The 16122-nt window shown below is 40.9% G+C and overlaps 1 protein-coding gene across 1 annotated transcript in view; it reads right to left on the bottom strand.

Moving 5' to 3' along the window:
* Nucleotides 1-10439: 10439 nt before the first annotated feature.
* LOC115197961 (uncharacterized) overlaps nucleotides 10440-16122 on the bottom strand; it is a 32276-nt gene continuing 26593 nt past the window's right edge. Inside the window, exons 4-5 of the mRNA XM_029759627.1 lie at nucleotides 10787-10959; nucleotides 10440-10451 (exon numbers count right to left, since the gene is read on the bottom strand). Coding sequence (XP_029615487.1) covers nucleotides 10440-10451; nucleotides 10787-10959 — 185 coding nt within the window. The remainder of the gene's footprint in view (nucleotides 10452-10786; nucleotides 10960-16122) is intronic.

Below are 16122 nucleotides of genomic sequence, written 5' to 3'. Positions count from 1 at the left end.
GAAATTCAAACTCCTCTAAATCCGAAAACTTACACTTTTCAAACATATGACTATGTTACAGCTATTTAAAGACAAGACTCTCCTTTATCTAACCAAACTGTCCGATTTCAAAAAGGCTTTACAGCGAAAGCAAAACATTAGATTATGTCAGCAGAGTACCCAGCCAGGAATAATCACACAGCCATTTTTCAAGCTAGCATATCATGTCACATAAACCCAAACCATATCTAAATGCAGCACTAACCTTTGATGATCTTCATCAGATGACACACCTAGGACATTGTGTTATACAATACATGCATGTCTGTTCAATCAAGTTCATATTTATATCAAAAACCAGCTTTTTACATTAGCATGTGACGTTCAGAACTAGCATTCCCACCGAACACTTCCGGTGATTTTACTAAATTACTCACGATAAACGTTCACAAAAAGCATAACAATTATTTTAAGAATTATAGATACAGAACTCCTCTATGCACTCGATATGTCCGATTTTAAAATAGCTTTTCGGATGAAGCACATTTTGCAATAATGTAAGTACATAGCCCGGCGTTACAGGGCTAGCTATTTAGACACCCACCCAGTGTAGCCTTCACCAAAATCACATTTCCTATAAGAAAAATGTTCTTACCTTGCTTGTTCTTCATCAGAATACACTGCCAGGACTTCTACTTCAATAACAAATGTAGGTTTGGTCCCAAATAATCCATCGTTATATCCAAACAGCGACGTTTTGTTCGTGCGTTCTAGACACTATCCCAACGCTAAATCTCGGCCACGAGCATGACGCAAAATATGACAAAAAATTTCGAAATATTCCATTACCGTACTTCGAAGCATGTCAACCGCTGTTTAAAACCAATATTTATGCAATTTATCTCGTAGAGAAGCGATAATATTCCGACCGGGAATCTGCCTGTCTGTAAACTGAGGAAAAAAACAAAAGCCGGGGGCGGGGCGTGTCACGCGCCTAAGGCTTAGTCCATTGACTGACCACTCAGCATTTGCTCTCGTGTGCTTCAGCCAGGGCTTTGAATGACATCATTCCTGTTTTTCCCGGGCTGTGAGACTCCATTGTTGACGTGAGAAGTGTCACGTGAGAGCAGAGATCCTTTGTAAACGACAGAGATAATAAAGAAGGGCAAGAAATGTTCAGACAGGGTACTTCCTGAACAGAAGCATCTCAGGTTTTTGCCTGCCATAGGAGTTCTGTTATACTCACAGACACCATTCAAACAGTTTCAGAAACTTTGGAGTGTTTTCTCTCCAAAGCTAATAATTATATGCATATTCCAGTTTCTGGGCAGGACTAATAATCAGATTAAATCGGGTACGTTTTTTATCCAGCCGTGAAATTACTGCCCCCTAGATGTAACAGGTTAATAACAATACAAAAGTTACATACATTTTCATATTCCACCTCTCGTCATGACCACCATTGTGGCTGACGGAAACCATTGTTCCAAAGTCCCTTCATTGCATGTTTTAATGTTCTGAGGCCAGTTCTCCATTGTGAGGACAAAGGAATTTCTCTGTGGCCTAAGGTTTATTATGGGCGTGAGGGGTCATAAAACCCCCCACATCTTCAGACCCCTAGATCTCCTCCTCTGTTGGGGGTTTGGGAGATAACCTGTAGGGTGGTGGTCTCCTGTACCCTGACCTAATCAGGACAGTCATGACAATGGATACTGTCATACTGTCACACCCACAACTGTCTCTGTCTGTCTGTCTCAATACTTAGAGTTCCCTGAAGGCTGCCACTTGGATGTGGGCACACAATTCTACATTGATGTGATTTCAAATCAAATCAAACTTTATTTGACACATGCGCCAAATACAACATGTTTAGACCTTACCGTGAAATGCTTACTTATAAGCCCTTAACCAACAGTGCAGTTCAAGAAAGAGAAAAATAATAGTAACACAATAATATAACAATAACGACGCTATATACAGGGGCTACCGGTACTGAGTCAATGTGCGGGGGTACAGGTTAGTCGAGGTAATTTGTACATGACTTGCCTAGTTAAATAAAAAGGTAGGGTGAAGTGACTATGAATATATAATAAACAGCGTAGCAGCAGTATAAAAATGTCAAGCTAAATAGTTTGGTGGCCATTTGGTTAAGCAGTCTTTTTCCTTGGGGGTAGAAGCTGTTAAGGAGCCTTTTGGTCCTAGACTTGGTGCTCCGGTACCGATTTCCGTGCGGTAGCAGAGAAAACAGTCTATGACTTGGGTGACTGGGGTCTTTGACAATATTTTGGTCTTTCCTCTGACAAGCCTAGTATATAGGTCCTGGATGGCAGGAAGCTTGGCCCCAGTGATGTACTGGGACGTACGCACTACCCTCTGTAGCGCCTTATGGTCGGATGCCGAGCAGTTGCCATACCAGGCGGTGAGGCAACCGGTCAGGATGCTCTCGATGGTGCAGCTGTCGGCCGAGGGAGATGTTTAGTCCCAGGGTCCTTAGCTTAGTGAGCACTATGGTGTTGAATGCTGAGCTGTAGTCAATGAACAGCATTCTCACATAGGTGTTCCTTTTGTCCAGGTGGGAAAGGGCAGTGTGGAGTGCGATTGAGATTGCGTTAACTGTGGATCTGTTGGGGCGGTATGCAAATTGAAGTGGGTCTAGGGTATCAGGGAGTATGCTGTGGATGTGAGCCGTGACGAGCCTTTCAAAGCACTTCATGGCTACCGACGTGTGTGCCCTGGGGCGGTAATCATTTAGGCAGATTACCTTCGCTTCCTTGGGCACAGGGACTATGGTGGTCTGCTTAAAACATGTTGGTATTGCAGACTCGGAGAGGTTGAAAATGTCAGTGAAGACACTTGCCAGTTGGTCCGCGCATGCTTTGAGTACACGTACTGGTAATCTGTCTGGCCCCGCGGCTTTGTGAATGTTGACCTGTTTAAAGGTCTTGCTTACATCTTCTACCGAGAGCATCATCACACAGTCGTCCAAAACAGCTGGTGCTCTCATGTATGCTTCAGAGTTGCTTGCCTCGAAGCGAGCATAAAAGGCATTTAGCTCGTCTGGTAGGCTCGCGTCACTGGGAAGCTCGCATCTGGGTTTCCCTTTGTAGTCCATAATAGTTTTCAAGCCCTGCCACATCCGACGAGCATCAGAGCCGGTGTAGTAGAATTCAATCGTAATCTTGTATTGGCGCTTTGCTTGTTTGATGGTTCGCCAGAGGGCATAGCGGGATTGCTTCTTAGTGTCCCATTCTTTGAAAGTGACAGCTCTAGCCTTTAGCTCAATGCAGATGCTGCCTGTAATCCATGGCATCTGGTTGGGATATGCATGCATCGGCACTGTGGGGATGACATCGTTGATGCACTTATTGATGAAGCCGATGACTGAGGTTGTGCCCCTATCTCACCATTCTTGCTGGAGGGTGAAAATAATGGTAATACTGTTGTCACTAAAACATATTTTATTTAAGAATGTCAGCAGTTACATCCATAAGTGAGTGTGTAACATCATTATGAAGAATTATACAATGCAAATCCCTCACTGAAATGTCCATTTTATTCCTCTTCTCGTCACTAATCTAATTTCCCTAATGTACAACAAACATTTTTTACACTACATTCATACACCAACAAAACATTTAGATTATAATTTGATGTTACAATAGTAAGTCATTGGAACGTTTAAATGTATCTTAATATAAATTTGCTTCATATTTTACTTTAATAACATTAACTAAAATAGCATTGTATTATGTAATGTAAGGTATATAACATGTCATGTGATTCATGGCTGGTCCTCTTCATCCAGACCCACACAGACCTTAGAAAACAAACACAACAGTACAAAGACTCACTGGAATTAGTTAATGAACACCTTACTTCATTTCCATAGTTTCAATGGGATGCAAAACAGTACACTCTACAATGGACTCTGAACAGACTAAACATGAGGGTCATTTTGGATGAAGTTCCCGTTCTTAGCAAACTCCTTTCTGATCTATGAGATATGATCAAACCAGAAAGCCAGCAGCACTCGCCATTTTAATCAAGCATCAGAGTTTATTAATATTATCAATAGGAATATAAACTTAGTAGTGGTAGGTGGTGAGCTGGTGGACTGTCCAATAGTAGTGGTAGGTGGTGAGGTGGTGGACTGTCCATTAGTAGTGGTAGGTGGTGAGGTGGTGGACTGTCCATTAGTAGTGGTAGGTGGTGAGGTGATGGACTGTCCATTAGTAGTGGTAGGTGGTGAGGTGGTGGACTGTCCATTAGTAGTGGTAGGTGGTGAGGTGGTGGACTGTCCATTAGTAGTGGTAGGTGGTGAGGTGGTGGACTGTCCATTAGTAGTGGTGAGGTGGACATCTTGGTAGAGGGAGGTCCAGTTGAAGTAGAGGTGGTGGTGTTACTTAGACGTTCATCTGTCAAAATGAAGTAAAATACATGCAAATAAGTGCCTGTTTCCTGTCATGTTGATCAATGATACTAAAACAATGTACTCTATATGAAACATTTACATTTGTATTATTTGGGAGATTCTATACAACCTAGTCATAAAATATGATTGACTGTCAACACGAGTTTGATAACACTCACAGGGTTCAACTTACCCCCACAGCACAGGAAATGACTTAGAACAATTTTCTGGTGTCCATTTTCCTTAATAGTTCAGCTTTACACAGTTTCTGTCTCCCAAACACATTGGATTGTCCCATTTCTGAAATGGTTCCCCACTGGACAAATGTTATGTGTTCTTCTCATGCTTTAGTCCAATCCAGGCGATCCCTTTAGTCACCTGATCAAAGGCATCCTGCTCTTTCTGGTTACAGATACTGGCCGGTTCTCCTTGTTGATAGTTGCAGTCTTTCACAGCCTCCGTCGAGTTCTTTGGTTCGGTTATCACCTTATACACCTTCTCTGTTGCTCCATTGTGATTTATCAGATTTCATGAGACAGTTAATAATAAATATATCCAGGAAGTCAATTACAGGGGATATTTTGAGGTGTGACATCCAGTGATTTGAAGTGGAAACAATAGTGGTTTTAATAGATTGAAAGAGAGCGCCCATACCGTATTGACACATGTAGGGTAATGAGGTGTCACACAACTGTTGTCAAAAACAAGAACAAACTGAAATGGCACAGTGAATGTTGGGATGGCTGCCAAAGTCACCATCCCAGTTTAAAAACATCAAGTCCTCCCCATCAGACCTCCTCCACTTTTCATCTGGATCAGGTTTATGTCTATGGAGCCCAATCCACACATCACCATTGAAATGACTCAGAGTGGATTGAATTGCCTTCCAATCCTGTTCTGTGTGTATGATCGATAGATTTGTGTAGTACTGTCTGCAGAACTCTTGTGCCTCGGTCCAGTTTTTCATCTCAGGGACAAGGCTGTACTTCTTGGCTGAGTAGGTGACTGTTTAAAATACAGAGGAAATGCTTATCAGACTGCTTGTTGTGTTGACTGGCAAACATGACCATCTTCAGCTTCTACCACCTATTCTAAAATATAGGCAACACATACTGTTTCATAGCAGAGTAATATAGAGATGTAGATGTAATTGATGAAAGCAACAAAGCACGTGTCAGGGCCATGGAGAAATTAACACAAACTCCTTCCAAAATCTGTCATTTTATATGAATATGTGTAAAAATAATAAATACATAGGGTGTAGACTTCTATATATACTGTATATTCTTCATTGACTGCACTAGAATAAAGACTCAATTCACACATCGTTGGTTTGTAGTTTAAAGTTTATCTTCGAGCACTCTGGTGCTTGCTTGATGATGTACAGTACCTTAAATTACACCTTCAGAGGTAATGTAAACAGAAACAGTGTAACAGAGTTTTGGGAACAATGATGCTACCCTGTTTATTAGAGCCTATTAACAAAATCTACCTCTCTGTTCATTAGGTATTGTATACTATATGAATCTAGTATGTCTCTACTCACCTTTACCACTGCAGTTTTTCAGGGAGTAGCCTGAGGTTGCATGTTGGAGGTGCTGAATTGTAATTGTTGAGTTCATCAGTTCACCAGTTGAGGCCTTCAGGAAACACTTTCTGTGGAATAAATATCACAAAGAATGTGGTAGTAGTTATCAGAAATTAACAAGACTTTTTGAGCCTGTACCGAATTTCTGCCTCATTCCAGTTAAATGTAAAGTACTGGCACTTGTCATTATTGGTGCATTCCTGCCTGCACCGACTTGCATTTTGGGTTGCGATTGGCTGATTCTCAAAATTGTTCCCCAGAAAATCCAATCCGTCCAGAAGGTCCCTGTTGCAAACTGTGTGACCTGGAAGTATTTCACCACACAGACCATCAGAAAGGGACACAGGATAAAGCATCACTAGTCACCAGCAAAACGACATTACCAGCAGTACAGACTTTGTTAGGGAAAGAACACAATAGTGAGGCATAAATGTAACATTCATACATTGAGATCAAGACACAAATGGTTGACTTTCGCCTTTTTGATGGAGGTGGTAGGTGTGCTCAAACATTCAATACATACACAAAATGTTAGGATTCAAGCCACATTCAGGAACAGACAGCATTGACCATGAAAAGAGATGTGCCTAGTTCACCTCACAATACACACAAGCTGATCAACCCTTCATGTTCCTTCCTACTGTATGGTGACATCTGCAATGAACAAAATCCATTGACAACCAGCAGTATGAAGTGCAACACATACCTTTCACTACCTTCAGGCTGTAGAATTCTAAAGGATTATTTAACCCTCTAGAGATCTCTGCTCTGCAGCAGTAGCTCCCACTGTCTGCAGGCTGAAGGTCTAAAATGGTGAAGTTCACCATCCCAACTCCACTTATACATCTGCATTTGTTTTCTTGTGTGATTGTTATTGTTGTGTCAGCTATGTGATTACAACAGGACCACCATTTGCAAGTACTGCTTGCTGTTTGGGGTTTTAGGCTGGGTTTCTGTACAGCACTTTGTGACTTCGGCTCACGTAAAAAGGACTTTATAAATACATTTGATTGATTGATTGACATGGTATACACTTCGATTAACCGAACACATACTTTGAAAGTAGCAAATACATTTATAATCTAAGTCGAGGTAAAATATGTGATGGAGCTTTAATTTCAACATATATTCATCTCTAAATCTAGTGATTTTCACATTGTCTATGACTTGCATAATAGACATTTATATATATAAGAAACTCACAAACTTGGATTTAATATTAGATTTTACATCTAGTCAGAATATTAAGCAAAGAGCAAAGAGCTCCATTCAAATAATTTCAAAGAGATACTGTACAAAACAGTTACAAAAGGTTGTTATATGAGTATCTCTTAAAAGAAAAGCACTGAGTGCAAAATCATTTGATGTTTTCAATTCATCAAAAATGTTTAATGCAGCTTGAAATGATGGCACACCTTCCCAGTTAGCTGTCCTCTTCCCTCCCCAAAGTTTGGTTGTGAGATGGGGAGACAGGGGAAAGAGAGATGAGTTTATAGAGTTTCTCTCCTCCCTCTCTGCTGACCAGGTGAACACACCCAGGAGATGCTGAAACTTCAGCTCCAACCCCTCCCTCCACATAAACAAACACTGATCAATAGACCCAATGTATTTTCTCTGTTATTACAGTGGACTTTATACAGTGTTAGAAATACAGAACATCTATGTTGTGTGATCAAATGTACGTTTCTGTTCGTGTATCAAGTTCACATTTGTGACAATAATTTGCAGTACATTTGGTAAAAAGGAATCAATTCATTATTATTTCCATTGGACATGGGCTTCACTAAAGAGCCTGGTTCAGTACAATATCCACTGACCTCTGATTGACGAGACATGAAGATACGTGGTTAAAGAATCAAAGAAAACACCAAATATATCATTGTAAGGTCTGTATTTGGTGCATGTGACTACTAAAATGTGATTTGATTTGTAACCTGTGAGTTCTCCCAGTGCCAGGTAAAGCAGGTCATCTTCCTACAGCCCAATTCATTGTAATTAAGGTTTTGTTTTCTATGTGGTACCTGCAGGGTTATGGCAACCTAATCCCCAATTGTGTAAACAAAGTGCAATGTAATTCTGGATGTACAAGAGCCCATAGTTCCTGGTATGGATATGTTGTAGTCCATACTGATAGCTTATTTGGTTGGGGTTTAGTGCTATGGTACAAGTAGTTGGATGTGGTTTTACTTCCTGGTCTATGTCAATTTGGATAAAATCATTTGCTAAATAACTAGGCCTACATGATGACTTGGTTTATCAAGTTGATTTATGTATAACAGCCATGAACTACATGAATAAGGGCAAGAACCCCACACCCCTCCCCTGCTATCCATGAGCCTGTGTTTGACTGTAATAGCTGCCACAACACACCATGACACCAGGGAAAACTCTAATGATATAAAAATCTTGATTAGCTTCATAATATGGATACTGTCATTCTGTCACACCCACAACAGTCTGTCTGTGTGTATCTCTATATTTACTGTTCCATGAAAGTTGCCGCTTGCATGTTGGCACATAATTCTACATAATTCTGTTGTGATTACTGCCTCCATCTCAGTATTCTTGCTGGAGGGTGAAAATAATAGTAATACTGATGTCACTATTCAAAAATCTTTTATTGAAGAATGTCAACAGTCACATCCATAATTGAGTGTGTAATATAATTTTTCTCATTACAATGCAAGTCCCAGACTGAAATGTCCTTTTTACTCCTCTTCTCTAATGTAATCAAATTGCCCTGACATACAACAAACATTATTATTACAATACATTCATAAACCAACAAAAATCTTAGATTATAATTTTATGTTATATTAATAAAACATTGTAAAGTCTAAATCAATCCTAATATAAATTGACTTCATATTTTACCTTCATAAATCGAACTATCATAACTTGAATAACATTAACAAAAATAATATTTTTATTACGTATTATAAGGTATATAATATATAATGTGGTTTCCTTGGACCTTCCATGCCTCTCCTGCTGCATCATCATGGCTGGTCCTCTTCATCCAGACCCACACTGACCTTAGAAAACAAACACAACAGTACAAAGACTCTCACTGGAAATAGTTCATGAACACCTTACTTCATTTCCATACTGTCAATGGGATGCAAAACCTAACAACACACTGTACAAGGGACTCTGAAAAACAGACAAAACAAAAGTAGGGTCATTTTCATAACTGTAGCACCAAAAAGTGCTTACCTTCATCAGGGCTTCCAAGTTCAACTGTTTTGCGAAAAACATCTCCATTCGGCAGTTCTCTCCAGCGTAGGCCTTGGATGAAGTTCCCGTCCTTAGCAAGCTCCTTTCTGATCTATGAGATATGATGAAATTAGATGAAGCCAGCAACACCCATTTTATTTCAGCATCCTAAATGTAATACTATGTGATGACAGGTTTCTATTCCTGATCATGAGAAGAGTGAAATGAGTGAGCATGACATTGATTTCTGATGTAGGAGATGTAGGACTACTGTACCTGCTCCAACATCTGTTCCTTTACCACTGGGTCATTGAGGTCAGCTCCTGAGTTAGATTTCAGAGACATCCTTACAATGGTCTGCTTCATTCTCTTTTCTAGAGGGACATAGGAATGGTAAAATGAGACAGCCACTCAAATGAGGTTCACCTTATTTACAATAAATAATAAATGTTTCTGTCCTTTAAAGGCTGTAAATGACTTTGGAACTGTGTAGTAGCAAGCCTCTGTATTCTATGTTTACCAGTATGGAAATATTATCTCATAATTGACACCATATGAGCACATATATATCTAAAAGGTGGGGAGAGAGAGGTGGATGGAGTAGGCTACATGTAGCATCTCTGTGTCTGACATGTCACAGTGTTTTCTGCAGTGGGACCCTATTGGGGCTAAAATGCCATCCCTGCCCCTGTCCTACGACCCCCAATAACCCCAATAAGATGGCAGTCTTGTGGCCTGGTGGTGTAGCGGTAATGCCACAGGCTCCAGCACACGTGTCTATAGGTTTGTCAGAATAGTTTTGAATCCTGCCTTTTCCTCTCTCTATGTGTTCAATAAAAGATGTCAGTCTTACTTCCAGTGCAAAGAAACGGTCCCTTCAGAGAGCAGTCTATCTTCTCCAGGGTGACGTTTTCAGTCTGTCCATGGTCCTTATGGGTCAGGGAGCAGCAGTTACTAGCACCCAGTTGAGGCTCAGACACACAGTATGGAAAAGGGTCCCCATTGGACCACTGCCACATTCTGGTAGAAGTCTCCCAGTAGAGTCCAATCCACATTTCAAACTGCTGTGTCTCTGTTATGCTTTGGAATGCTGTGTAATCTTCTTGGGTGAGGATGCTCGCTAAGTCATCTCCATTGGCTCGGCAAGCCGTCTGTGCCCACTGCCACGTCAATGATCCTTGACCCATGTAGTATTTAAGCTCTGAGTTTGATTGTGTGCCTAAGGTCAGAAAATACACAATTGTCTTAAAAAAATCCCTAAAAGACACGGACATTGATGTTAAATAAATGTACCTAGACGGTTGTCAAAGGATACAGTAACTCATAAAGGTGACATTATTTGAAATGTACTATGTACTTTACCAAGGTGTTAAGAATGACTATCCCCCTTCAAGTTAAGTGTTTTCATTACTTTGGAGTAGTAGGGAGAAGGGATGCAAAATAAACTTACTTTTCTGGCACACAAAGTTACATGAACTTGTGCATTCTCTCAAAACCCATAGTTTTTTTACAATTTCATGAACAATACACTTTGCATTTGGTGTATTCGAATAGCCCAGTTTCGGCCAAAAGGCATGGTATTGGGAGTGGACCCAGACAGCGTCAGTGAGGCTCTGTGCTGACACTGCTCTCAGAGCTGCTGTCTGGTCCTCAGCATTGAAGATGGTGGCCAGTTCATCGTAGTACTCCCTGCAGAACTTCTGGGCTTCAACCATGCTCCTCCCCTCACTAACCAGAGTAAACACTGGTATCTCTACTGCTGGGCCTGTGTGGACAGACAAAGCACTGGGGTGATTCCTCATGAAACTAGAACCAAAGAAGTTCAGAACTCTTTGGGATTTTCACTAAATATATTCCATGGAATGGTCCTTTGGAGGAAGGATTGCTGAAATACTCTGAATGTACAAAACATTAGGAACTTTTTTATGTCATTACATAGAATGATCAGGTGAAGCCAGGTGAAATCTCTGGTCCCTTACTGATGTCACCTGTTAAATCCACATCAATCAGTGTAGATGAAGGAGAGGAGACAGGTTAAAGAAGGATTTTTTAGCCTTGAGACAATTGAGACATGGATTGTGTATGTGTGACGTTTAGAGGGTGAATGGGCAAGACAAAATATTTAAGTGCCTTTGAACGGGGTATCGTAGGCGGTGCCATGCACATTTGTTTGTGTGTGTCAAGAGCTGCAACCCTGCTGAGTTTTTCAAGATCAACAGTTTCCTGTGTGTTTCAGGAATGATCCACCACCCAAAGGACATCCAGACCATTTGACACAACTGTGAGAAGCGTTGGAGTCAACATGGGCCAGCATCCCTGTGGAACGCTTTTGACACCTTTTATAGTCCATACCCCGACAAATTGACGGTGTTCGAAGTGCCAAAGTTGGTGCAACTCATAATATACCTTACGCCAATACATAAGTTCCAGACTGTGATCTCTGCTACTTTTAGCGTTATAGGATTCAAAAATAATGTTAAACAATATTATTTCCCAAAGGGTCCATGCAACTTATTCTGTGACTTGTTAAGGACATTTTTACTGCTGAACGTATTTAGGTTTGCCATGACAAAGTGTTTGAATACTTATTGACTCAAGACATCTCAGCGACCACCCCTCATCACTGTCAAGCACTCTCTAAAACACTTCTGCGAGCAGGCCTTTCTAATCGACCTGGTCGGGGTATCCTGGAATGACATCGACCTCATCCCGTCAGTAGATGATGCCTGGCTATTCTTTAAAAGTGCCTTCCTCACCATCTTAAATAAGCATGCCCCACTCAAAAAATGTAGAACTAGGAATAGATATAGTCCTTGGTTCACTCCAGACATGTCTGCCCTTGACCAGCACAAAAACATCCTGTGGCGTTCTGCATTAGCATCGAATAGCCCCCGTGATATGCAACTTTTCAGGGAAGTTAGGAACAAATATACACAGGCAGTTAGAAAAGCTAAGGCTAGCTTTTTCAAACAGAAATGTGCATCCTGTAGTACTAACTCAAAAAGGTTCTGTAAAGTCCGTAGAGAATAAGAGCACTTCCTCCCAGCTGCCCACTGCTCTGAGGCTAGGAAACACTGTTACCACTGATAAATCCACTATAATTGAGAATTTCAATAAGCATTTCTCTACGGCTGGCCATGCTTTCAACCTGGCTACCCCTACCCCGGTCAACTGCCCGGCACCCTCCACAGCAACCCGCCAAAGCCCCCACCATTTCTCCTTCACCCAAATCCAGATAGCTGATGTTCTGAAAGAGCTGCAAAATCTGGACCAATACAAATCAGCCGGGCTAGACAATCTGGACCCTCTCTTTCTAAAATGATCTGCTGAAATTGTTGCAACCCCTATTACTAGCCTGTTCAACCTCTCTTTCGTATCGTCTGAGATTCCCAAAGATTGGAAAGCTGCCGCAGTCATCCCCCTCTTCAAAGGGGGTGACACTCAAGACCCAAACTGCTACAGACCTATATCTATCCTACCCTGTCTTTCTAAGGTCTTCGAAAGCCAAGTTAACAAACAGATTACTGACCATTTCGAATCCCACCGTACCTTCTCCGCTATGCAATCTGGTTTCAGAGCTGGTCATGGGTGCACCTCAGCCACGCTCAAGGTCCTAAACGACATCATAACCGCCATCGATAAGAGACATTACTGTGCAGCCGTATTCATCGACCTGGCCAAGGCTTTCAACTCTGTCAATCACCACATTCTTATTGGCAGACTCAACAGCCTTGGTTTCTCAAATGATTGCCTCGCCTGGTTTACCAACTACTTCTCTGATAGAGTTCAGTGTGTCAAATCGGAGGGCCTGTTGTCCGGACCTCTGGCAGTCTCTATGGGTGTGCCACAGGGTTCAATTCTCGGGCCGACTCTCTTCTCTGTATACATCAATGATGTTGCTCTTGCTGCTGGTGATTCTCTGATCCACCTCTACGCAGACGACACCATTCTGTATACTTCTGGCCCCTCTTTGGACACTGTGTTAACTAACCTCCAGACGAGCTTCAATGCCATACAACTCTCCTTCCATGGCCTCCAACTGCTCTTAAACGCAGGTAAAACTAAATGCATGCTATTCAATCGATCACTGCCCGCACCTGCTCGCCCATCCAACATCACTACTCTGGACGGCTCTGACTTAGAATACGTGGACAACCACAAATACCTGGGTGTCTGGTTAGACTGTAAATACAAAACCAACTAAAATACCACAATTCAATTTTCTCAAACAATCAACTATGTTACACCATTTTAAAGATAAGACTCTCGTTAATCTAACCACATTGTCCGATTTCAAAAAGGCTTTTCAGCGAAAGCAAAACATTAGATTATGTTAGGAGAGTACATTGACACAAATAATCACACAGCCATTTTCCAAGCAAGCATATATGTCACATAAACCCAAACCACAGCTAAATGCAGCACTAACCTTTGATGATCTTCATCAGATGACACTCCTAGGACAGTATGTTATACAATACATGCATGTTTTGTTCAATCAAGTTCATATTTATATCAAAAAACAGCTTTTTACATTAGCATGTGATGTTCAGAACTAGCATACCCACCGCAAACTTCCGGTGAATTTACTAAATTACTCATGATAAACATTCACAAAATACATAACAATTATTTTAAGAATTATAGATACAGAACTCCTTTATGCAATCGCGGTGTCAGAGTTTAAAATAGCTTTTCGGCGAAAGCACATTTTGCAATATTCTGAGTACATAGCTCGGCCATCACGGCTAGCTATTTTGACACCCACCAAGTTTGGGACAACCTAAACTCAGAATTACTATTAGAAAAATTGGATTACCTTTGCTGTTCTTCATCAGAATGCACTCCCAGGACTTCTACTTCAACAACAAATGTTGTTTTGGTTCGAAATAATCCATAGTTATATTCAAATAGCTCCGTTTTGTTCGTGCGTTCAGGTCACTATCCGAAGGGTGACGCGCGAGCGCATTTCGTGACAAAAAAATTCAAAATATTCCATTACCGTACTTAGAAGCATGTCAAACGCTGTTTAAAATCAATTTTTATGCTATTTTTCTCGTAAAATAGCGATAATATTCCAACCGGGCAACGTTGTATTCATTCAAAGGCTGAAAGAAAAAAATTGAGTAGTCTCGTGACTGCGCATCTCCAGTGTCACTGTCCCCAGGCTGACCACTTACAAATTCTCCTGCTGTTCTTCGCCCAGAGACAGCAGACACCCCATTCCACTTTCTGGCGGCTTTAGAGAGCCAATGGAAGCCTTAGAAAATGTCACGTTACAGCACAGATGCTGTATTTTTGATAGAGATGCAACAGAAGGACAACAAATTGTCAGACAGGGCACATCCTGTATGGAATCTTCTCAGGTTTTGGCCTGCCATATGAGTTCTGTTATACTCACAGACACCCTTCAAACAGTTTTAGAAACTTTAGAGTGTTTTCTATCCAGATCTACAAAATATATGCATATTTTAGTTTCTGGGCAGGAGTAGTAACCAGATTAAATTGGGTACGTTTTTTATCCGGCCGTGAAAATACTGCCACCTATCCCAAAGAAGTTAAGCATCTCCAATCCAAAATGAAATCTAGAATCGGCTTCCTATATCGCAACAAAGCATCCTTCACTCATGCTGCCAAACACGCCCTCGTAAAACTGACCATCCTACCGATCCTCGACTTCGGTGATGTCATCTATAAAATAGCCTCCAATACTCTACTCAACAAACTGGATGCAGTCTATCACAGTGCCATCCGTTTTGTCACCAAAGCCCCATACACTACCCACCATTGCGACCTGTACGCTCTCGTTGGTTGACCCTCGCTTCATACTGTCGCCAAACCCACTGGCTACAGGTTATCTACAAGTCTCTGCTAGGTAAAGCCCCGCCTTATCTCAGCTCACTGGTCACCATAGCAGCACCCACTCATAGCATGCTCTCCAGCAGGTATATCTCACTGGTCACCCCCAAAGCCAATTCCTCCTTTGGCCGCCTTTCCTTCCAGTTCTCTGCTGCCAATGACTGGAACCAACTGCAAAAATCTCTGAAGCTGGAGACTCATATCTCCCTCACTAGCTTTAAGCACCAGCTGTCAGAGCAGCTCACAGATCACTGCACCTGTACATAGCCTATCTGTAAACAGCCCATCTATCTACCTACCTCATCCCCATGCTGTATTAATTTATTTATCTTGCTCCTTTGCACCCCAGTATCTCTACTTGCACATTCATCTTCTGCACATCTACCATTCCAGTGTTTAATTGCTATATTGTAATTACTTAGCCACCATGGCCTATTTATTGCCTTAACTTACCTCATTTGCACTCACTGTATATAGACTTTTTGTTTTCTTTTGTTCTACTGTATTATTGACTGTATGTTTTGTTTATTCCATGTGTGACTCTGTGTTGTTGTATGTGTCAAATTGCTACGCTTTATCTTGGCCAGGTCACAGTTGCAAATGAGAACTTGTTCTCAACTAGCCTACCTGGTTAAATAAAGGTGAAATAAAAAATTAAAAATAAAATACATTTTCATTTTAAATCAGTTTGTAAAAATTTCTAGAAACATAATTCCACTTTCACATTATGAGGTATTGTGTATAGGCCGGTGACAAATACAATCTAAATGTAATCAATTTTAAAATTAGGCTGTAAAACAACATTTTGAAAAAGTCAAGTACTGTGAATACTTTCTGAATCATCTGTATTCTATATCCATATTAGATTTCCAGAATGGGATCTCTACTATTAGCTTTATGGGCTTTATACTATTTGCTTTATGGGATGGATGAAGGGATCATATATTGAAAAATGCATATCATCTAAAATAATATATTTTTACTATTCATGGTCATATTTTTCAATATGCATAAATGTATGTAAGAAATTTGCTATTGAAATCAAAATACTACTCATATCACATAGCAT

This window comes from Salmo trutta, chromosome 8, assembly GCF_901001165.1.
Source record: "Salmo trutta chromosome 8, fSalTru1.1, whole genome shotgun sequence".
Taxonomy (NCBI): Eukaryota; Metazoa; Chordata; class Actinopteri; order Salmoniformes; family Salmonidae; genus Salmo; species Salmo trutta.
The sequence above is the reverse complement of the archived record's forward strand: the minus strand, read 5'-3'. Positions and strand labels throughout refer to the sequence as shown.